This window comes from Herpailurus yagouaroundi, unplaced genomic scaffold, assembly GCF_014898765.1.
Source record: "Herpailurus yagouaroundi ecotype Mexico unplaced genomic scaffold, PumYag 185, whole genome shotgun sequence".
NCBI classification, from domain to species: Eukaryota; Metazoa; Chordata; class Mammalia; order Carnivora; family Felidae; genus Herpailurus; species Herpailurus yagouaroundi.
Window position 1 is genome coordinate 11,185,662 of NW_024412416.1, and position 24,295 is coordinate 11,209,956.

The 24,295-nt window shown below is 46.1% G+C and overlaps 1 protein-coding gene across 1 annotated transcript in view; it reads left to right on the forward strand.

The window, feature by feature from the left end:
• SLCO3A1 (solute carrier organic anion transporter family member 3A1) overlaps nucleotides 1-24,295 on the forward strand; it is a 298,024-nt gene that overhangs the window by 267,854 nt on the left and 5,875 nt on the right. Inside the window, exons 9-10 of the mRNA XM_040493405.1 lie at nucleotides 1,348-1,412; nucleotides 20,705-20,947. Of these exons, the coding sequence (XP_040349339.1) occupies nucleotides 1,348-1,412; nucleotides 20,705-20,947 (308 nt within the window). The remainder of the gene's footprint in view (nucleotides 1-1,347; nucleotides 1,413-20,704; nucleotides 20,948-24,295) is intronic.

Below are 24,295 nucleotides of genomic sequence, written 5' to 3' on the forward strand. Positions count from 1 at the left end.
ATCTAATTCTAGCTAAAATAGATTAATAGATAAATGATCTCTCAATCTATCAGTCAATCTATCTATCTACTAAGTCCTGGGTACTAGATATCCTAGTGGACTTAGATATCCTATTGCAATGTAACTTTGTTTCTAACATTTATTTCCTACAGAATTGATTGCCTACGTCCTCCCTGTATTGCATGAGCCTTCCTGGTCTTTCAGCCATATTGAAGTGCTCCTGGTATTTACAAAGTCTCAGCCACACTGGACTGGCTCTAGGCCTAACCAGGTCCTTCCAGGAGACATAGTACTGTGCTTACCTCCCCATTTCCCCTAGGGACTCCCAGTGGGAATGGGATAAGAGGAAGTTTCTCTGCCTGTGGTGTCCAAGATTACCTGAAGGATACGTGTATGTAGTCCGTCAAATACCTCTCTCTTCATGTTCCCTCGCCACCCCACCAGAGATAGGGCCGGTCTGGGTCATGAGTGGGAGACATGTGCTCACCCCACCGACCCACCCACATATATGTTACTCAGTACATCATCACTGCACTCACAATGGACAAGATACAAAGAGTCCCTGGGCCCAGAGAGGACAAGCATTGAATTAATACTAGTTTCAAGAGTAAGAGGCATTACGAAAGAGATGTTATTAGCCAGGAGGGCCCCTCTGTCTAGAATTGGTCATTATTTCTAAACCCCGTCTACTGTCACGCTTATCCCAGAAAATGTTACACTCTGAGAGTGTGCTAGAAAATGTGCGAGAGGCTCATTCTAAGGGACTATTCTGGATAAACCAAAGCCAGGGTGATTGAGTCCATTCAGAACAAAGAACCATGACCAAGGGGTATTGAAACTGGATATAGTCAAATGGATTATTCTGCAAGTGGCCCATCTGGGGTGTCAAGCCACGATCATCTGGTTGATATCACAAAATGACCTGAGAAGGACAAGGGTGTTCACAGCACTGGCTGTTTGAGAAACGTTCAGAGAAATGGTCTTCCCAGTTGATACTTCCCCAATATGTGTATTCTATCAACTTAAGATTTTTGCCCGTCCTGGCAAAAGTAAAATGCCTTTAAATGAAGACTTTAGGGACCACATTTGCATGTCTTCCTCCCAATGACAAGATTAGCCTTATTATTTAAAAAAAAAAACAAAACCCACTGTTAATTTCCTAAACTTATCTTGTTAGTGCAGTTATTTATCAGACTTTAGACAGAGAAAGCAAAAAAAAAAAAAAAAGAAAAAACCATTAATTTCTAGAGAATGGCTCTGATGGACAGCAGTGGATGACTCTGGGGTCTGTTAATTGAAGAGGAGTGATAAGGATCTTTTTTTTCCTCTTCATCTCTTTGCATGTAGGACAGTCAGCCCTGAACTCAAGTCTTACGCCCTGGGAGTCCTGTTCCTCCTCCTCCGTTTGTTGGGTATGTATGCTCTTTATTCCCTCAATAATGAATTGGATGCTTATGACCAGGTGAGTAAATATGCGTGAATTTGTCCCACTTCTTGAGCTTGTCTTTTTCTTTCTTCTATGAAGTATAATTATTAATAAACAAGAGAAACCTTAAGTCTGTAAATTTTGCTCTGTATTTAGACCTATGCAGTCTCTGGATACCACAGAGTTTTCATTTATATAATCCCTGTCTTGGTGCCACCCTGGATTCTCACCAGCATAAGGAGGGAAAGTGATGGCACCAAAGAGAAAACCATTTGATGGTATAAGGTGGCTCCCTCGTTGAGCAACCCCCCGAGCAGCTTGTGACATGCTTCGATTATGGGCTGCCAGCTAGGACAGAGAAGTCTTCTGACAATGTCTCACAAATGGAAACTTTGATCTCTTTAAATTTTTCCAAACTGCTTGAGTTTATTTACCTTGGGTTTCCAGGATGGGAAACAGAAGCTTCATGCTACAGAAGCTGTATTCCAAGGTTTGGTATGGATAAAAAGAATTCAGTCTAACCCTGACATTTTTAAGTTGAGAAAACATAGGATGGGGATATTCCATGGTTCTCCCTGGGTCCTGGGACAGGCTGGGGCGAAGCAGAAAAGGCTGGCCAGGTAACCCAGCTGCCAGGCTTGCCTGACCCTTCTCCCTTTAGACCTCTGTTGCTTTATGAACATCCCTGTGTCAAAGCCAAGATCAAGACAGGGTAACATTTTTTTTTCCTTGAATAATAGTGGTCTTCTTTAATGGGCATTAAATGGTAAATAAATATGCAAAGGGAGATAACCATGGCCTGTATTTTCAGTGTAAAAATTAAACTACTCATTCTAAGTATATAACTGTGGATGAGCACAAAGACTTAGCTATAGAAAATGTTTATGAAAATGTTTGTAAAAAATGAAAAATTGGCCATAACTCAAATGTCCAGCAGCCTGGAATTAGTTACATCCATTATGATCTGGAATCCCACTAAGATTTATGTTCCCCTTTAACATTCTGAAAGGTATTTATAGACTTGGAAAGAGCACATGACATGTGGAGGGGGGACAAGGTCTATGATATACTAAAGTGTTTTTAAAGTATAAGCATGGAAAAATATTGGAAAGCTAAACACAAACATGGTATATCATTGTCTTTGAATAATATTATGTTATAAATAATATTTTCTAGAGGTTTTAAAATTTTGAATGAATATATATGTGCCTATGACTTAAAAAAATTTTTCTTAATGTTTACTTATTTTTGAGAGAGAGGGAGACAGAGTGCAAGTGGTGGGGGAGGGGGGTGGGCAGAGACAGAGAGGGAGACACAGAATCCGAAGCCGGCTCCAGACTCTGAGCTGTCAGCACAGAGCCTGATGCGGGGCTCGAACTCATGAGCTGTGAGATCATGATCTGAGCTGAAGTCAGACGCTTCACCGACTGAGCCACCCAGGTGCCCCATATGTACCTATTACTTTTATAATGAGGTGAATTCCTGTATAATATATGGAAGAATATGAAGGATCCACTCACAAGGTCCTTCCTGGAGAATGATAAGTACAGGGTGTGTGCACCTCCTCACTTCCCTTCTCCACCTGTAGCCAGATATTTCTAGTCAGTCACTGTGATCCATCCTGCTGTGCCCAGGACAGGGTCTCAGAGTCCTCCCGATGATTATCAATCCATGTAGGTGGGTAACTAGGGAGACCTAAATGGCATTTTTATCTTAGGTCGATTTTGTGGAAAACAGAAATGCTCTAGGTATGAAGATCCCCAGTTAAGACAAGTTTAGTAGGAATTCAAACTAAAACATTTGGGCCTTCTGGGAACTTGTAGTGCCCTGTAGAACTCCATAATCATGGGGTAATCGTTAGGTTGATTCTTTTCTTCTTCTCGGGAGGGTGAAGTCTGCATGCATCATCCTGCCTTACCCCTGTTGCCCTAACTTGGATGGATAAATAGATACATGAATGTGTAACGTCAGGTAGCAAGTTGGGGACCCTTATTTCTGTAAATAGTGAAACCACTTCGCATATACATTCATTCAGCGCACTAACGTTTATCGAGCACACCCGGTGGGTTCAGATCTCCGTTGACCATACCCAGGTAAGTGGGTATGACTTCCTAGTAGTCATTTTGCGAGCTCACCAGGGAAGGTGGGAATCCCCCATCTGTGGGATTGTTGTAGGAGAATCTCCACCTCTAAACAGACGCTTAAAGACTCAATATAGCAGGTAAAAAAAAAAAAAAGTTACCCTTCAGAATAATTTGATGGCATAAAAGGAAAAAAAAAAAAGGCTTGTAAAATATTTCTGAAATGTTAATGAAAATTAGAGGGTACTTGAAGACAGAATGGAAAATTATAGAGCTCATATAATGTGACACTGTTAGGATCATTGTATGTTGCCCTCATGCAATTCCATTATTTATATGTCTGCCCCAGGAATAATCAACCAGGCATTGTCTATAGTGGTATTTTTCAACTTCTGTGACTGATCCCCAGCCACAGAGAAGTTTTACATTATGGGCCAGTGTGCACATACATATGCATTAATACAGCTGGAACAAAAATCTCACACAAAAAATACCCTTAATATATGTGTGTATTCTTTTCTGTTTCATGCTTTTGAAAAAGTTGGTCATGACACAGTCTATTGATTTTGTTGCCCATTCATGGGTCACAAATCAGTCTGGAGAACTCTGCTCTAGCAGGATAGGACAGCTTCATCTTTTACTTAAAAGCAGCTTATCAAAGAAGTCTTTGCTGTTGGCCTGATTCCATTTCCTGCAGCAGCACCTGATGTGATTAACCACCAGTTAATGTTAATGAGGGGTCAGCCAAGAAATCGGCTTCCATGACATTGTCGACCTTTGTGCTTGGGCCCTGTATGGGTAATGGGAATTCAGTAGAGCATCACAGCTTGGCGATGGTGTCTACACAGGTGCAGTTGGGGACACGTGGAGGAGCCACCTCACCTTGCCTTGGGATGGGGCGGGGGTGTGGGTCTGAAACAGTGTGACGTCTACCTTAGACATGAAGACTGAGCAAGAGTTATGTAGATGAGCAAGGAGAGAGGGCTATAATGGAGGGACTTACGGAAGTCCAAGCCTGGGAGGAAGCACCATGTTTGGGGCCACAGGAAGTCGAGTGTGGCTAGAGTGTGCAGGACAAGCAGGCACGGGCCAAAGATGGGACAGGATGGGTGGCCGTCAGAACATGACCTGGAAGGGTTGCTGCCCTGTCAATAGCTTTGACCTTTCTCTCTCAGGTAAACGAAGTCATTGATGGTCTTTAACCAGATTGTTGTGTTTTGGAGGAATGCCCATGGTCCACTGTATGGACAATGAGAATGTACGGACTGAACTGTAAGCCGCTGGTCTAACAGAGTAGCTGATGGCCTGGGCTGGGGAGGGGCGGGTGGAAGAAGAACCTTCGAGGCCTGGTCTCTGAGTGAAAGTGTACCTGCTGCAGTATGTAAGAGGGAAGAAACCACAATGACAGCTCCTTACAAAGGCTTGGATCACATGATGAATGGGGACATTACCTACTAAAACAGGAAGACTAGGAGGGAGAGGACTTTGGGAGTGGCATAGGCCAGCACTGTCCAGTAGAACTTTCTGAAATAATGGAAATGCCCTATATTTGCATCACATGTGGCTATTGAGTACTTGGTTTCTATAAATTTTAATTACTGATTTTTATTTAAGTAGCCACTTGTGGCCAGTGGCCAGTCTCTGATGCACCACCCTTTGGAGAGCGTGAGGAAGTGGGGCAGCATGGGGAGATCACTCTTTCCAGATACAGTGAAACCTTGGTTTGCGAGCATAATTCATTCCAGAAACATGCTTGTAATCCAAAGCACTTGCATATATATCAAAGCGAACTTCCCCATAAGAAATAATGGAAACTCAGGTGATTCCACAACCCAAAGATATTCATATGAAAATGATTACAATACTGTGATATAATACAAAATAATTGAGAAAGTAGAAAATACAGAGAAAAATAAACAAATGAACCTGCACTTACCTTTGAAAACCTTCGTGGCTGGTGCGAGGGCAACAAGAGAGAGAAGGGTTATTGAGTAGGACAGCTTTCATTATCACTAACAGATGTTGACTACAGTACAGTATTGATAAACTCTTGTCATATACAGTATTTAATGTAACTGGCAATAAGGCAGCAGAGGAAAGGGTCTCTATCTGCAGGCAGCCTGACCTAGCATGAAGCAGAGCATTCCTAAGCTTACTCTTTGATGGAGAAGCAAAGGACTGTCCCGAGGTGCTTTGAAGTGACAAAAAATACACTAGAGCCAGCTGCAGGCACCTTCCAATGTTCTGAAAAATCACTGATTTCTGCCAAACATCATGGCCTGAGACCGAGCATCTGAGCGTGGGAGAGGATCACCCACCATCCCACAGAGAGAACGGGGGGAGGGGTAGGAGAGAGAGAGAACCATTGGCTCAGTTGTGATCATGTGATGTGCAGCATCAGGTACTACTCCTATTGGAAGACATTGCTCATTAATCAAGTTAAAGATTAAAAATGTTTTGATGTCTTGTGCAGAAGAAATTACTCCCAATCCAAGGTTTTACTGTAATTAGCTATGAAGAGTATAAGGAGAGAGGGTAGGGCCCAGAAGTGAATGGGAGATTATTTTTTTCCTGTTGCTTTAAATGCCAGTGGAAAGGAGTTGATAGAGCAGGGACTGTAGTGTCAGGGGTCAGCGTGGCTCCGTGAGCTTCCCCAGCAGCTTTGGAGTAGAAGTGGGAACACGCGGTTGGTTGTATCAATGGCAGGTGTGGTAGAAGGAGTGTGGGGCCAAGAAATTAAGGAAGACCAAAGTGGGGTTAAATGGACTATGGTACCTCAGCTGGATAAGGGAAACATGACAAAGCCCAGGGTGTAGAACCGCATTGGTGTCTGTGGAGAAGCCCAAGGCTTCTGGTAGAAATCGAGTGGGGGAGAAGGGCACTGAGCTACGTCAGTAAATTCAGAGTAAAGTGAATGGTCTCCTCCTAGCAGAATTCCTGATGCGGTCAGATCCGTCCCTCTTCATCCTTTTGCAAATGCCTGCTCGCTGCTTTTCTCTCTGGGTGTTGGCAAGCCGTCTGCTTGAAGACCTGGTCCAGAATCTTGGCCCTGGGGTCCACTGCGTGCCTTGGATGTTAGGCTAAGTTACATTAATGGAAACAAATAGTCGCTGAGATCCTGCTACACCCAAGACACTGTTCAAGATGCTGCAAAGAATGTAAAAATACTCAGGAGCCAGCATCCTGCCCTCAGGGGGCTCCAGTGGGAGAATGAAGCAGGTATGAGGAATATATAGGGCTAAGAGCGTCCGGACCTTGAATCTCAAGGGAAAAAGAGATTTTACTTGGCTAAGTAGTTGCCAGTGTGGAGTGAATGACAGATTTAGAGAAGACTGGATATACATTGAGAGTTCTGATTTAGGGAGATCAGCCTTGGCAGCAAGGTGCACGGAGAATCTGTGAGGTGTGGCACAACTAATCCACGCATCGAAGGGAGAAGCGGCTAACCACAGCAGGGCAGTGGGCTTAAGAGGCAAGGACAAATGGAGGCCTACAGTGGAGGTAACATCTACTGAGACCCCCTCACCCCGCATCTAACTATATGAAAGTAAAAGAGAACCAACAGAAGCACAAGGTGCAGCAGAGAATTTCAGCCTCAGTGACGGGGCATATGGAGAAGCCTTTCATAGGGCAGGAGATGCAATCTGTCAGGTGTCTCAAAGGTATTGTTGGGGCTGGGCTGGCCACCACAGACTCTCCTCCCACCAACGCCTGCTCTTAGTTTTCAGAGCACCTGCTAAGCAGAAAGCATTGAGAATCTCAAGGTGCCCGTCTGGACCCAGGTGTCATTCCCAAGCAGACTATCCCCAGATCTTGGGTGATTCATGAAGGTACTGCAGGAACAGCACATCTGGGAAGCTCCTGATACGGTGCATCAAACATTTGCCGAGCTCCTACCACGAAGTCGTGAATATAGAGAAGTTCTACAGGCAAGTGGGAGACGTGAACCCATTAAATGAGCGCTTTGCAAGAAGTAAGCGCGGTGTGCCAGAAGTCTCCCACGTGAGAAGCCATGCGCCCAGCCGTGGGAGGATCGGGATGGGGTACACGGGGTGGAATGCATGGAACACCCCTCTCACTCGTCTGCGCGTCTGTTTGCTTGTTCATCAAACATTAAGCAACGATGGGTCTGACATCCTCGAGTGCCGCCATCACCCAGGATCTGCTTCCCTACCTGCACTCAGGTGTCATCACATTGACCGTGGACCACTCTGCAGTCAGGCACAGCAGGATTTGAGTCCGGCCCTGCCACTACTGGCCGGATGGGTGTGGGGAGGCTATTTGAGCCTTAGTGACTTGGACATGGAGCCCAGGGATAAGATGAGAGCAGAGCAGCATCACCCAACCTCTCCGATTCAAAAAAGTGAATGTCAAGTGCCCGCGGGCAACATGCTGGCCAGTGCCAAAAGTCCAGTCTCTTTCTTGGCATTGCTGAAGCAGAGAGAATCTATTTTTCGCCCACCCCCTCAGCGGCTTGTGCTGGTCAGGACAGTAATTCTAATCAGGCTGAAGAGGGATTGCACGGTGACTTCAAGCCTTGGCGGGTAATCTGGAGAGAAAGGGATACGTTTTGAAATGTAAATGCCAGAGTAATTTTCAGCTTCCGTTTTGTCCCAAAAAGGTAGGTGAATTTCTTTTCCTTACAAAAGCCTTTAAGTTCATCTTTAAAGTTTACACCAAAGAGTATAAATAGGCCCAGCTTTTTCAACCGGGGGGCGGGGAATGAATTAAATAGCCAAAATACAAAACCATGGGGTTTAATCTCCGTTAATAGATTTCAGGAAAACAGAGACCCTTTCCTTGAACAGTACTGCAATTTTTGCATTGAAATATATAAACATGCATGGCTGCAGCTGGGACCAGAGTGTAATAGGAAGAAAGATTTAATCCTTTTAATATTCTCTGTAATAGCACATAACAGCACGGAGCCTCCGGGTACCCTTCCCAACCTACTGTGGGTTTCCGGTGTCTCTGTGATGGGGCACTAGCTCATCCCTACTCCATCCGTGAGTGTCTCCCCAGGAGACATAGGGAGAAGGGAAGGCAAAGGGACGGGATGCTACCGTAGCCTCCAGGGAGGAAACACACAGTTTCTAGAATACCATACCATCATCACCCTCCCTCCTCGTTCCTTAGGTAACTGAGGGCATAACAGAATGAAGAAGCTCAGAGCAGGAATAGGTCCTATACCTTATCCACTTGGCACCCCTTCTGGAAGCAGCTGATTATCCTCCAAAACAGACTTATTCTTAGGACATGAAGGGGTCTTGCCAGTTAGGGTTATTCTCTGAGTCTTGGTTTGAAGAGTATTTTGCAACTCTTTTCTCTGGAGATGGTGATTTCAAAGAGGGCACATCTCCAGGTATCCAAAGAACAGGAACGGAACTGGATTTGTTAAGAGCCCACAACACGAGGGGCTTTCACAAATGCCGTCTCATTCGATCTGTATAAAAACTTGGTACAGGGAGGCATCTTGTGCCCATTTTAATAAGCAATGCGACCGAGATTGAGTGGAGTGACTTCCCAGGGTGGCAGGTTCCCAAGTGGCAGAGTTGGAAGCCAGAGTACGTGATCTTGGGTCCCAAAGCTCTCACTTTCTCCCCACCACCGAGCAACCTTCAGACGTGAGCTCTCTCTCTCTGAAGAAGGGCGACTGTCAGCTGTTTCTTCTGACAAGTATCTGCCTGAGTTGTTCTGCAAAATACTGAGTTTGCTTACAAAACAGTCTCCCAGCCCTCTCGATGCATTAATAACCCTGGAGAAGGGAGCACTCTGGAAAGATCAGAACCTCCTTGTGTGTGGGTTTCCCCCTCCACACTTTGCAAAGATCAGAACCCCTGTTTCACCTCTGAAAGCTTCAAAACCAGCCTTCCGCAAGCCAGTTATTCCCAGGAGCTTAGCAGCAGGGTAAATAAGATGTTTTCTGTAGCCCTGGAAATCCCTGATAAGAGCCCTAAAATCTTCGCTTCAAATCAACAAACTTTGAATTAGTAAGAAGGAGATTATTGGGTTTGGGGTTTTGAAATGTCAAGCCTGAGACAAATAATTAATCTCTCTCAGCTTCAGTTTCCCTGTCCATAACATAGGGAGTGTTATAGGGTTATGGACGGGGGCTCCTAATACATTCAGAGTGCCCCCCGACAGTGTCGGGGAGAGGGGTAGTTAATAGACAGTAGTTACTGTGTTAACCTTAAAAATAAAAGTTACTTACCAGCAAAAATGGGTTTATTCAGGAATAACAAAGAATTGAAATTTGGGACATGCAAGTCACTGCAGCACCACAGGCAGGTCCTGTTGTAAACAAAGGAGAGGAACGTTATTTTATAGAGAAGGAGGAGGAAGTTGGGAGGTGATGCTTCCTCAGTGGCTGAGATAGTCAGTTTCTTGTAGGAGATGCAATGCACTTCATTCCCTCCTGGGACCTGTAATTGAGGATTCTTCTGTTGGGGTCTATAATGAACAGCTCTTCCTGTAATTGACATTGAGTGGGATGGTTCCCCATTTTATTCCCACTCCATTTCAGTGAGGTGTCCCTTTATTAATTTTCACATTTCCCCCTTTTGATCAAGATCCTTCTCCAAATGCATCACGGAGCAAGAGTCTGGTTTTCACAATTCAGTCGCCTTTTTTGGTCCCTCAGTGCCAGGAAGGATCTTTCCTGGGTGTCACATCACTCGTCCGTGGAAAATTGTATAGATGGGAAACTACTGGGATCCGTTCGAGTCGCTAGGACCACTTCCATCTGTAGTCCATGCTTATCAAGACTGTAGGTGCTAGAGAGCATGTCCTTATTGGTCACGGCATTTTTACAAAGGTTTGACAGGCACCGAGTACAGAATCAAAAGTAACATGACCGTTCCAAATTATGTGATGGTTTTAAAACAAGATCCTAGATCTGAAAGTAGCCAATGAGAAATATTTGTGGGCACTTACTCCCACGCAGGGAAGGAAAGTCCCTCGTATGGGGACAAACCCCAGAGTCACGTGTACTTCCTGGGAGCCCCCACTGAAAGCACTCATGGGAACAGAATAGGGGATATTCTGGAAGAACCCAGGAACCTCCTGGAAGAATTAACCAGGTGCATTTGGGAAGATACAGTGCAGGTATAAACACGAAGCAATAGCTGGTGAACTTTTTGCAAAACAGCAAAACTTCAAAGATGTTGAAAAGCAGCATTGTTATCTCAGAACTGCTGGAACTTAGGTGTATTACTAATAATACAGTAAAGTCGAAAATTCAGAAGCCATGAATTTCGGGTAAGACTCCAGAGGAGTCCATTAATATCCAAATGAAAGAAACTCCTGTGAACCCCGAACCTTCTAACAGGCCTGATCCAGAGATCTCATCAGATGTCGTCTGCTCCGGGGCCGGGAAATCCGGATTTTCAGGTCATCGGATGGCGTGCAGGTCCAGTCAGGCTGTGGTGCTCTCTTTAGAGGGGTCTCGTGGATCCAGGAGTCTGTTCTCTGGTGTTTGTCAGCACAGGATTGGTCAACAGTGCCTTACTGGCAAGGTTGAACAGAATCTTGTCTATTGGAAAAGACACCTCCAGAAAAAAGTCCAGGTTGCAACGTGTGATGCTCAAGGTCTTTGTCTTCCGGTAATACACGGTGAGAAGACTGAAGCATGGCTGTTTTTAAAGAAGCAATTAGGCCTCTCCACTGTTGAAGCATGCCTTTTATCAATGGTGGGTTAAAGTGCTACCAAACCCAAGTGGGGCTTCCCGTCCCTGAAGATGCCAGTACTCAAAGAGATGAGCTTTTGATTGAAAAGGAATATAAGCTTTATTCAAAAGGCTGGCCACCTGGGGAGAAGGCAGGCTCTTGTCCAAAAGCCAACTCCGAAGTTTCTACCTAGCCCAGGGGGGTTTATAGAGGGTTTAGGGTAATCAGCAAAGGGAGTGCAGTTGCCTGCAACATTCCCTCATCGTGTGCAGACTGGATGATGCCAGCTACAAACATTATCTCAGTGCTCGGGGCTCTGGTTCATGTTTGTGATGTGCAAGCATACTGCGTTCTACCAGAGCAAGGTCTACAGACACACAGAGGGAGGTCGATAAAATCATTTGTGTGACCTAAAAAAAAAAAAAAAAAAAAAAAAAAGACATTTTGCTTGAAAAATTGCTAGGCTAATCAGAAAGCCGCGGCGGCTTCAAACAGACTTGCTGGCTTCTGTGGCCTGGCAGAGTTTTGGTGCTTCTGTGCTCCAGGCTAGTGGTCTGCAAATCTCAGAGTACATTAATTCTGCTACCGATCAAGGGCCTTAGGTCAGCAAGAATGGGTTAACCTGAAGCAAGTTAACCCTTAAGACCAGCTGGAGTGCAGCACATTGGACACCCTGTGACCATCCCAACAGGGCTGGATCTGAGACTTGGAAGGACCAAGGGCAGTGCTCTCAGCCAAGCCAATGGGAGGGTCTCTACCCATTCTGCCAGTTGAGTGCCCATTAGCACCATTACCTGAGGGTTGTGGGTGGGATGCACAATGGAAGTGTTGTAAAACTGGCCAAACAACACAGACTTGTCAAAGCACCTGACCGGTAAAACGGGTTCCCTGATCACTGTGAAGTTCATCCCCCCAGGTAGGGTTATTTTCTTCCAACAGAATTTTAGCCACAGAAGAAACAATGGTCTGTCTGCAAGGGAAAGCTGCAGTCCAGAGAGAAAACCTACAAACCATGACTATAAAACTATCCAGGAGATGGGGGAAGCTGTATGAATTCACTTGCCAAGACTCGAATGGCCCATTGGGTAATTTAAAAAGTCTTACAGCATTGCAAACAGATTTCCCTGCATTTTGTGGTAGGGAGGTGGGCACATTTGTGGTCTTAATATTTCCTCAGGGCGCCTGGGTGGCTCAGTCAGTTAAACTTCTGACTCTTGATTTCGGCTCAGGTCATGATCTCTTGGTTCATGAGATCGAGCCCCATGTTGGGCTCTGTGCTGACAGTGTGAAGCCTGCTTGGAATTCTCTCTCTCTGCCCCTCCCCCGCATGTGCACACATGCTCTCTCTCAAACTTGGAAAAAAATATATTTCCTCATCAGTATTGGTTCATAGCTGCTGTCATGTTGTTAATAGACCAATGGTTTAACACGTGTGCAATCGTAAGCGATAGGAAATTTAGAATTTCTGGTAGGGCCGGATTGTTAGTTGGTCCAAACCAGAGTTCTCTTTTTTTATTGAACCAACAATTATTAGATTGCTAGTCCTGTTTTTCATTTTTGGGGGCCAACTGTTGGGCATCTCTGGTCAGTTTTTCCAAATGATTGTTTAGGAGAACATCCCTTTGGACCATGACAGGGGTTTGGCTACTGGTTTCCCTAAGAGCAGCATTTTTGGTGGACATATTAGCAAGGTGGTTTCTTTTGGCCTCTAGGGAGTCGGTTCTGGAATGCCCAGAATATAATAATACACCAAATATTATTATATAATATACCAAAGTCACAAAGTATTCCAAAGGCTAACTAGATTATCAGTTTCATGATTCGCGGTTTTACCCTCGGCTGAGGTAAAAACATATAACTCAGCATGATGGGCCAAAGGTAGAGGGACTGCCAAAGTGACTTCAAAAGGAGCTGCAGTGGTATACCATCCTATTTACCATCTTCATCCTTTAAGTAAGCACCTTCAGTAAACCATGAAAATCTGCATTGGTTAGAGGAGTTTCCTATACATGGTCACAGGGAGTCCAGTGGTGATCCGTCAGCATTAAGTGACTGCAAGAGGTCTGATCCAGGAAGGAGGCTCAGAGAACAGCGGGTGAAGGTCATTGCAGCGAGAAAGTTGTAGGAGGAGCAGCTGTTAGGAGGAAGTCCTCAGAGGTGAGGTGAGGAGAATTTAGGATTCAGGCTTCTAAATGATGTTTAGAGGGGGGTCCCATGGCGTCAACTAAAAGGACAATGGCAGGAATGGCTCTGACGAGAGGGGGGTATCCCTGTGCTACAGGGACATGTGGCTGCTGATGGTCCCCTGTTTTGGTGGGGACTCCAAGGCATTCCCTTTCTTCTCACATATAAACAGGGAAAGGGGAAGGTGATAATTAGGGTATCTGAGAACAGGGGGCCTTTATTACTCTTTGCTTTAAAGTCTCATTAGCTGTGTCATCTTGATCTTTCCAAATGACAGGGTCAGGTCTGTCTGTTTTTTGGTTTTTTTTTTTGTTTTTTTTAGTAAGGCATATAGAGGTTCAGCCATAAGAGAGAAGTCTGGAATCTAATTTCAACAGTAGCCAGCCAGGCCCAAAGAAACCTCATTAATTGGCAGTTAGGTTTAGGTTTGGGGAGGTTCTGGATGCCATGAAAATTACCTGGATCCACATGTAGTCCTTATTTCAAAACTGCAGTTTCTATTTGGAGACTTTTTTAAAGAAAAGTCTATTTTTGAGAGAGAGAGAGAGAGAGAGAGAGAGAGCAAGTAGGGGAGGAGTAGAGAGAGAGGGAGACACAGAACCTGAAGCAGGCTCCAGGCTCCGAGCTGTCAGCACCGAGCCCGACGCCCGACGCGGGGCTCGAACTCAGACTGCGAGATCATGACCTGAGCCGAAGTTGGACGCTTAACCGACGGAGCCACCCAGGTGCCTTCTATTTGGAGGCTTTATGTCCCTTTAAGGCCAAAAGCTTTAAGCAGGTGGATGCTGTTTTCTATAAAGAAAGGGAGCAGAGATGGAAATCATCTCTGTAGTGTGACAAACAGCCAGATCAACTTTAAGGTGTGTAAAAAATGTGAGAAGGGCTCTCTGTGTAACCCTGGGGTATTACTGTCCAGGTAGAACCACAAAGATCCTTCTCAACTAGAACACTGAAAAATGCACTGCAGTTGTCAACTACAGTGAGGATTTGCTTTTAGTAAGAATAGATGTCAGTAGCATATGGAGCTTGGGAATAACAGTATTGAGGGATAATAATATTTATTGCCTAGAGGTCATGGACAAACTGCCATCTTCAGCCATTGGGTTTTCTCACAAGTAAAACAGGGATGTTACAGGGACTAGTGCAGGGGCTAAGAAGGCCTTGATCCCTGTAATCATCTATTTTATGGCCTTGATGCCTTGAAGGACTACTTTATTTATAGAATATTGATTATTTCTGGGGCAGGGGGAGGTTTTGAGGGATCTATTTGAATCGATGGGAGGTATACTATGGATTCTGCCAATATCAGTTGAAGAGCGTGCCCATAAAAAGGATGCTGGCCAATGCCTCAGGGACAAAGGATTGATAACCCCAGACACAGCTCTAGTGGTGTCAGAGTGGGAGCAAATAATAGGTGCCAAAGGGTCACTTAATTCACCAGGTTGGCTATTTTGATGACCACTGGCAGATTCTTAAGGAGAAAGAAATTCTGGCGTGATATTTTTCTAAGAAATCTCAGCCCAATAAATAAATAAGGAGAAAAGGGTGAGTAGCTTTCAGTGGACCTAAACAAAAGGGAGTAGGTTCCAGAGACTGGAAACTGCTGAGGTTTATTAGAGACCCCACCCCCACACACTATTTGAACTGGTTTTGTACTCTGAGACAGCGGCTGCTGTGTAGCAGGGGCTTGAGCAACAAGAGTGCAGTTTCTGAGAAGGAAACTCTTTGTCCCTACTGACAGCCCATCAGGAGAGTGCTTTCTCTGAGCCGATAGATAGAGAGGCTTGGGAAGAGCCCTGTAGTTCCTCGGGGCCCTGACACTGGGTACAAAGGCTGCAGGGGACTGTGGCACTTCAGCCTGTCACAGTCTTTTTCCACGGTCCTGGCCCTTTGCAATAATAGCAGATCCTAGGGGAGGGTTGGTTGTCTTTAGGGGCATTCATTTGCCAGCATTGAAAATGGAGAATTGTAGCACTCTTTTCTTTTAGATGACTCATCTAGAGCGTAAGTGAGCTGGCTTGCCCCGTTAAATCTGGGGTGTGCAGTTTCCCATTCCATCCTGGTCCTTTTAACAACAACAACAAAAATATCCATGTTCAGCCCATTAATAAATCGAGTTTAAGGGTGCCTGGGTGGCTCAGTCAGTTAAGTTCCAAACTTCAGGTCAGGATCTGACAGTTTGTGGGTTCAAGCCCCGCCTTGGGCTTTGTGCTGCCAGCTCAGAGCCTGGAGCCTACTTCGAATCTGTGTCCCCCCAACCCCCTCAAAAATAAACATAATAAATAAATAAATAAATAAATAAATAAATAAATAAATAGAGTTTAATGCTACGTGGGGGCATTCCACACCTAAAGGAAGACCAGAATTTTCTTTAAAGACAATTTGGAGTTGATTGTAATAGTCATGAACAGGTTCACCAGGCTTTTGTGTGCAAGCCTGAATTTTGTTCCAATCAACAGGCTTAAGTAAAAGCTACCATCATTGGTGGGTACAGCATTCTAGCATCCTGCCAAAAATTAGGGGTCTGTTTCCCTAAATCCCCCCTCAGGGTGGTCCCAGTGGGCTAGTTTCATCCAGTGTTTGGCCTGGCCCTCCCCAACAAGCACCTGGACTACTATAAATCTGAGAAACCAGGTTGGTCAGTTGGAATAACTGTGAAATTCTTCAGCAAACCTTACGGGAGTCCTCGGCCACTTTAGAAAACTCTTTATGGCTCACAATTTGGCTTTGTTCCAGGGAACAAAGGCAATGTGGGGTTCATTTGGATCCTCAGAGAGACACATATTAATAGGTCCAGGAGAGGAGGGGAAGGTTCCTTCAGAGGAAAAGGCAAGTTCAGTGAAAGGATTAGCCTGAGGGAACATACGGAAGTAAGGAGGCAGTGCAGGGAATAAAGGAAAGTGGAGCCAGAGGTGGGAACCAAGCCCAGAGGCTGTGAGACAAAGGGGACAGAGAAGGGGAGAAGTGGCCTCAGCAGCCCTTTTTTTGTTTGTTTGCCTCAGCTACATTCCAGATTCCTGATGATGTTTGGAAGCTTTACAATACCAGTCAATACAGGTGCCCCATTCTGCTGACAGTTTTAGAACCAGGCCTGTCCAGTTCAGTTTTGAGAAGAGTCAATTTAGGAGGATGGAATGTTCCCCACTGAAGATCCACATTACTTTTTGTTAAGTGGTCCCGCTTAGTTAGAGATGCACATGAAGAGGGACCACGGGATTTGAAACCTAAAACCAGCTGGGCTCGCAGAAGAGGGGAGGGCACCCTCTAAAGCAGTTTGACAGCTGGGGCCCCCTTTCTTAGAGGTTTATGCTGTAGAGGAAGAATTTTCAACAGGAGCGACCTGGTTCCAGAAGGAATCAGGATACTTTACCAAAGGCCAAACGAGTACTCTCAGAAAGAACAAAGCCTTAAAACAGATCTCAAATAAAGTCTGGGGAGCTCAAAACACAGAGCAGAGCTTGAAATCCAAGAGACAAACTGACCTTCGAAACTCCAAGGTCAACAGGAAGGCAGCTCACTGAACTCCGTGGGCACCTGCCCTGGTTGCTCACCAGCTCCCGAGCTGCCGCAGGTCTTCTCTGGATCCCACCTCTCATCACCAAATAATGGTAACCTTAAAAATAAAAGTCCATTGAGGCACCTAGATGGCTCAGTCGGTTGAGCGTCTGACTTGATTTTGGCTCAAGCCATGATCCCAGGATGGTGGGATCAAGCTCCATGTCAGGCTCTGCACTGAGCATGGAACCTACTTGAGAGTCTCTCTCTCTCCCTCTGCCCTTCTCCCCTGCTCTCTAAAACCTAAAAGCCCATTATTTTACCAGCAAAACATGGGTTTATTTGGAAGCAGAATTGCAACTCAGGGCACGCAGGGTATAGCAAAACCGTAGACAAGTGCTATCGTAAAGGAGAGGAAGGTTACTTTATGGAGGAGGAAGTCGAGAGGGGTTGTTCTGAATGAAAATCCATTGGAGAAAAGCAAGAGTTCAGCGTGATGACAGCTTCTTACTGGCTGAGTTGCTGGGGTAGTTGATTTCCTGTAGGAGATGCAACCTACATCTTTCCCTGTTAGGGTCTGTAATTGACACTTGTTCTTGCTCTATGGCTCCCCCGTCTGTCCTCTCTAGTCTGTGTTAGAGCAGTTTCCCATCATTAATTTCCACCATTATTATAGCACTCTTGTGGGAGTCTCCATTGGTGACTGGGGAGGCAGTATCTTGCAGGGACAGTCTGAGATTTTATTTGGCCCACCAGAGTGATAAACAGAATGATGGATGGGTGGCTGCATGGGAGCATTAGCCATCAGGTGAGTTCTAGAATGACCTTTAAAAAAAGAGACCCAGTCAGTTCTTCTCTGGTATTCTTTGCACACCTGATAGCCAGAGCTCCCCTTTGGGGAACAATTTTAAGCCAATATAAAGATGAATCTGGTGGGAAAGCCAGTTTGTTTTTTTATAAATATAAAGGGAAACTTACAAAGGTTATGCTTAAAGTATTAAACCCAGAGTTTATTCTAAATTAGTCCCCCAACCCCCTGTATACCACGAATAAGTTAACAAAACCTGTGGGCCCTATGGAAGGACCAGACTTGTGCATAACACCTCATTTATAATAGGGCTCATCTTGACCCTGGCCAGGTGGGCAGTATTAGCTCCATTTTAAAGATCAAGAAACTGAGTCACCAAGAGATCAAGCGACTTGCCCCAATCCTAAGGCTTTCGACACAAGTTCAAGGTTCTTTTCTTCTCCAGCACAAAGGCTATCCAAAATATGGAAAGCTTTTCTAGGCACTTAGCTTTCTAATTTCTGTTTGAAGGCTTTTACTGACTCCTTCCAGGCTGTGTCATCTGGTAATGGAGCCTGACAGTAGGCAGGATAAAACCGACACCGTTAGCACAAAGAAGTATGCCCTACTTTAAAGATAACACAGTATTTTAGAAACTCTCACACAGATACAGATTCACGAAGGAGTTACATCTTGGCATTTTAGAGGGATATTTTGGTTCAAGCAAGTATTAAGGAATGGCTCCTTTATATTGTAAATTTCCTCTGATGTGCTTAAAATATGACCACATTTGCCCAATGTGGATTTGTCTGCAACTCTTCCAGTCCCTCTGCACTGGGAGCAAAGAGCCCGTGTGCTATCAGTCCCTTCCCACGGTAGAGCTGTTGACAGTGTCCTCACAGGCCACTCCCCACTGTGCCGTGACAGGTGAGCTAGGACAAAGTGACCTCAAGAAAGGCAGAAGGAAGAAGAGGGAGGAACTTTTGGGGGCTATCGCAACCTCATAAAACCCAGAGAAATAGGTGAATGGAAGCAAGTGATCCCATGAGACCATAGAAACAGCCAGATTTGTCCCATTTTCCCCGAGTCTATCAATTTAAAGTGGCTCCCAATCTCCATTTCTTTACCTAAATAATGTGGAGGGTGACTTAGTTTCTCTTACGTGGTTGGCTCCATTGGGTTAGTCCAGTGGGCTCGTTTTCTGTTACATGAACCAGGGCATTTGTTGCAGGGTGGGGAGCGGGGGCTGGGAGAGCACTCACTGGTTGGGGAGGAAGGCCTCAGACTCATGGACAGACTTTAGGGCCGACAATGCTGGGATTCTAGGAGTTTCCATTCGGCCAGACCAAGCAGACCTGGAAGCTGCAAAGAGGGAGCAGGTTGTTGATTTACAGAGTCAAGCTGCTTGGGAAGTTTAATGAGGTTTCAACTAAAATTCCTACTCTGGAATTTCTTTCTGGGCTAACCCGGGACCGAGCTGGGAAGTGCTAAGGCACCTGGGCCCAACCTTGTTGGCACTGATGGGACAGTGCAGCACCCCTCCCCCTCCCACACGCCCATCCCAGGCCTGACATTAAAACGAAGGAAGCATGGTCTCCCTCAGTGAGCCTTTTCCCTCCCAGGCTGCCTTCAGGGGGCCCCTCCGAAAGGAGGGTTTGCGGCATGTTTGACACACGTGTTTTAATTCTGGGGATCGTGAATGGACATCAGGGGTTCATGAACCACCTGAAATATGGGTGTGATTCTTGTGGGTAGATGTAACTTTCTGGACTTAGGATCTAACTCTCATCGGATTCTCAGAGGGACCTTCCTTAATAAAAAGTGAAACGCTCCAGGGCTGGCCCTGGAAGGAACATTCCAGATAGCAGGATACCCCAGAAATGGGATCTCAGAACTGTTGCCACCTGCTTCCGGTGATCACTCCTGCCTGTAAGGTCTCTCCCTGGATATGATTGGCACCACATTCTGGCCTTAAGGGTACTCTTTTTTGTTCTGAGGTAATTAATCTGTATTAATGAGCCATTCACTGATTTCCCATTGCACAGATGAAACAGTTTCCCCCCCCCCCCCCCCCCCCAACAGGCCAGAATCCCCAGGGGATGACTTCACAATGCTGATGAGCGGGCCACACACCAGACATTCTAACCTAGTTGTTCTAGGAGGGAACACCTTGGATGATTTTAATGTGCAGCCAGGACTGATAACTTTTGAGCTTGGACAAGGGACAGAACCACAGAACTGAACTGAGGAGAGTTTTCATCTCCGCCATTTTTGATCGCTGGTTGAAAGTGCCCGAAATACTCTAGGGTGAGGGTTTGAAAACGGTTTCCCGGCTCAGAATGAAAAGGATTCAATCCAGTGGTAACATCCAGGGGAAGGGAAGTTGTCAGCATGTATGCAAATGGTTTCCATCTTAAACAATACACACATACACATGCATGTGTGCATGTTATACATACTTGTGTACGTAACACGTGCACACGTATGAGGCTGCATGTATGCATGTGTGTGTACAGACACACAAAGGTTAAATGCGCTCGTTTCAACTTCTGTTCCCTTCTGTTCCCAACTCCCTCCACTCGGACACAGCCTTAGAAGCCCCGTACAGAGAGCACGATACCTCCTTGCATTTCCTCTGTGTGGTTGTACTTCTCTGACACGCAGAACCGTCCCTTCAGGGAAGCTTCTCTGTCTCTTCTCAGACTCTCAGCGGATGACAGTAGTAGCAGACGTCATTTATTTTGTGTTTACTGTGTGCCGGGCACCGTCCTAAATGCTTTTCCTGGGTCCATTTAGTCCATTTTCACAGCAGTCTGAGCAGAAGTGATATTATCCCCATTTTGCAGATGAGGAAACTAAGGCACAGGGGGCTTAGAGACCTCGTGCAGGTTTGGGCGGAGCTGGGGTTCGGACTCCGGGCTGTCCCGGCCCGTGCCATGGAGCCACCCAGTGGGACACGCCAGCCCCGTGGTCCTGTGGGGGGAGGGCGGTGCACGCGTGTGGGCTGGAGAGGCCAGCCTGCAGAGCCCGAGGGTAAGCGTGCCGTGTTCTTTCCCCCTCTCGCAGGCTTCATCCCCCCTCCCCTCATCTTTGGGGCCGGCATCGACTCCACCTGCCTGTTCTGGAGCACGTTCTGCGGGGAGCAAGGCGCCTGCGTCCTGTACGACAACGTGGCCTACAGATACCTGTACGTCAGCATCGCCATCGTGCTCAAGTCCTCTGCCTTCGTCCTCTACACAACCACGTGGCAGTGCCTGAGGAAAAACTATAAACGCTACATCAAAAACCACGAGGGCGGGCTGAGCACCAGTGAGTTCTTTGCCTCTACTCTGACCCTAGACAATCTGGGGAGGGACCCTGTGCCCGCCAGCCAGACCCATAGGACAAAATTTATCTATAACCTTGAAGACCATGAGTGGTGTGAAAACATGGAATCTGTTTTATAGTGACTAAGGAGGCTGAACTCTGTATTAGTAATCAAAGGGTCATTTTTTCCTAAAAAAAAAATTTTTTTTCAAAAAAAAAACCACAAAACTCAGTACAGAGACACACACACCACACGTACACACACCACCACCTTTGTCCTTTTTCTCAAAATCAGAGCCAGACAGGATTCAGAATAAGGAGAGCACGGGATCGTGTGTCTGATGTACGACCTGCTGGGGCCCAGAGTCTTCTCTTTGAAGGTTCTTCGGGATGCCGATCGCCGCAAGCAACAGGCACGGCCAAGTTCAGGGAACAGTGGTGGCCCAGCTTGGAGGATGGACATTTCTGGATATACATACACACACAAACCATTTTTTTAAAAGTCTACTAAAAAGCCCAAGTTGACAACATTGCCAGGATAAACACTAGTGACATACCCCGTGCCACCCGCCCCCTCCATGCAAGGGTGGGGGGGGGTGTGCAAGTTGGAGCGGGAGCCCCCCCCCTCTAACTTTTGCAATATGGGTCACTGTGTAGACGACTCACCCAGTCTGCATGTGGTTCAAGGCCCCAGAGTTCTCTCAGCGATGCTAATGGGTGATCCGTGCTGGAGTCTGTAATTGGCACCTCTCACCAGCTCCATGTTCAAGACTGAGGGCCCAAGGGGGAGCCGGACGTGGGGGGGCCAGCACCCCACCTCCCCCCACAGCACCCCCCCCCCGCCCCACAGAGTGACCTCAGGAAGCAGCGGGCCTCACCTGGCTATGACTGACTTTGCTCAGAGCCGGTGAAACCCAGCACAGTCCAAGTCATTTGCTTACATTTGCCAAACATTTTGCCATTTAAAAAAAAAAAAAAATGCAATGCATATGAATTTCAAACTGTTGTATGTATAATCCTCTAATACTATTTTTAACCACTTCTAAAATCTGTGTTAACTCTTCAAGTCACTGACACAGTTCTCTAGGCTGAGTTTATTATGCTGGTTGCTTTTACTTTTCTCCTTTTTTTAATGCACCAAAAATATAATGTGATTCAAGGGATGCAATTAATCTATTGTAATTTTTGTTTTATCATTTGGTCCTCATTCGGATATTCTGCAAAAACAAGGATATACAGTGTGTTAGAAGAAGAAGAAGAAGAAAAAATGCTTGGAGAAAGAGTGTATAGGCAGCTTGCCTTTAAAAGAATCACATTTGAGACAACAGGGGATAATGTGATGAATTGCAAATTCGCCTTCTGGCTTTATTCCCCATGATTCAGTGATCGCTGTCATGGGAAGCCCTCTTATATTCATGCTTCACATTTCGAGAGGCCTTCTTTTCAACCCGTGGAGGAGACACACTTAGATGTTGGTTGTGTGCAGGGGTGCGGTGCTTCTGGGGCTAGGCAAGAGGAGGAGCAGTTCCCTGGCCCCAGCTGTGGGGCGGTCTGTGGCGGCGAACAGACCCGCAAGGTCGCGGAAGCTACCGCTTGTCCGATGCATTACCATGTCTCTGTTTTCAGGGTCAGTCTTGAACAAAGAGGCCTTTGTCTGTTTCGAAAGTGGCCAAACCTCAAACAGCTAGCAAGCAGACCTCATTGTTTGGGATGAGAGTCTTGGGAAAACCTCTCGCAGTCAAGCAGCCTCAGCCTCATAAGGCCACGTCCGTAAGGGGACAGAGCTTATGCGAGAGTGTGTGCACGCACACCCACACACCCCCCCCCCCCCACACACACACGGCCCGTTTAACGTACCTTTCGTGTTTCTTCAGTGACCTTTGTCCTGGCCACTTGTGGCCCTGGGGAAGCTCTCAGGGGTGGTTTGGTTGGCTGTTTGCCTTTTCACCTCAGACACATATTTGCAGTTCACCCAGAGGATAACAAAAGAATCAGGAAAGAAAAGAGTGGAGGCTCTGAAGAGAGGGCTGTTGTGCCACATTTCTAACATACACCGTTAATGGGGCAGTTTGAGTGACAGCCCGAAAGCAGAGAAAGCACCATCCAGCAAGGAGGACCCAGAGAGAAGCTGGTGTCCCGGTGCGGGGCCACCGTGATCAGCTGCCTGGGACAGGATGCTTCCAAAACACTCCCACGCGTTTACTTTTAGTCTGTCCTTGTCGGTGAGCACAGGGACAGTCATCAATGTGTTAACTAGTAAAAGGAGGGATTGTTCTCCAAGCGATTCATAAAATATGTATGCTGTGTCACTCCAAAGGTTTTGAAACCTTCCTGTACAGGTTTGGGGGTAGTGTTGCTCTGAAATGTATTGCTAACAGGGCACTGCCGTCTGCATAGCTCTCCAAAACTCAGTACGCACACAGCGAGGCCCGATGACCTGGTGTTTTCACAGGGCCATTTGCTTAAAGAAAAAAAGCTTTTTGAAAACGCTTTGCATTTTTGGATTTTTTTTTCCCCTAAGATTTTAGGATGAATGAGATGTTAGGATGAAAAAGGAAAACACTGCCAGGGCTCAATTTTGTCAACAAGTAGGTATGAACCGAAAGCCGTCTATTGTGAGATGGCTCTAAAGTGCGTTGTGTTACCTTTTAGGGTTTTAATTTCTCTCCTACTACAGAACAGAAAACGTAGTCTGGTTTTAGTGTTTCCTTTTGTGCTGCAAAGAATCATTGTACATACAGTGTTAGATCGAGCTCCTCGGTTATTTGTTTGGTTTTGAGTGAATGAAAAGATTCCCTGCTAAGAGCTCTACTGGACTAACAGAAAACAAAAACTTAAGGGAAAGAATAAACCTAGAAGGTTAATGCTAAGCTTCTCTCTCTCTCCTGCTACAAACTCCTCCGCCATCTTGGTCGAACGTGCCCAGAGATGGATGAAAAGCCTCTCTTTGCTGTGACTTTTGACAGACTTGTGTAACTCCTACGTATATAGGCTAAGTTTTTTGACCAATATTATGCCTGCGTGTGAAGCGAACACCCTTTGTAAAAGTGGGTTTCCCTCTGGGGGATGGGGTTTCGGTGTGTGCTGACAGGAAGACCAGCGGCCTGGCCCCCTCCACGCCTCCGCCGAGGAAGGCTGTGAAGCGCCAAGGCACCCTGGGGATGCTGCCACTCCAGAAGGCCACAGCATGTGGGCTTTCCTCACAGCTAATGAAGGAGCAAGAGAGGCTTCCACTCACGGTCCCCCCCTAAGGAGTTTGCTAGTAGCGCTTAGCAGGCAAAATAATAAGGGGAAGCCAAGAGCTTCTAAGGAATCCTTTGACAGACTTGTTAATGTCTTCCAAGTAGGAAG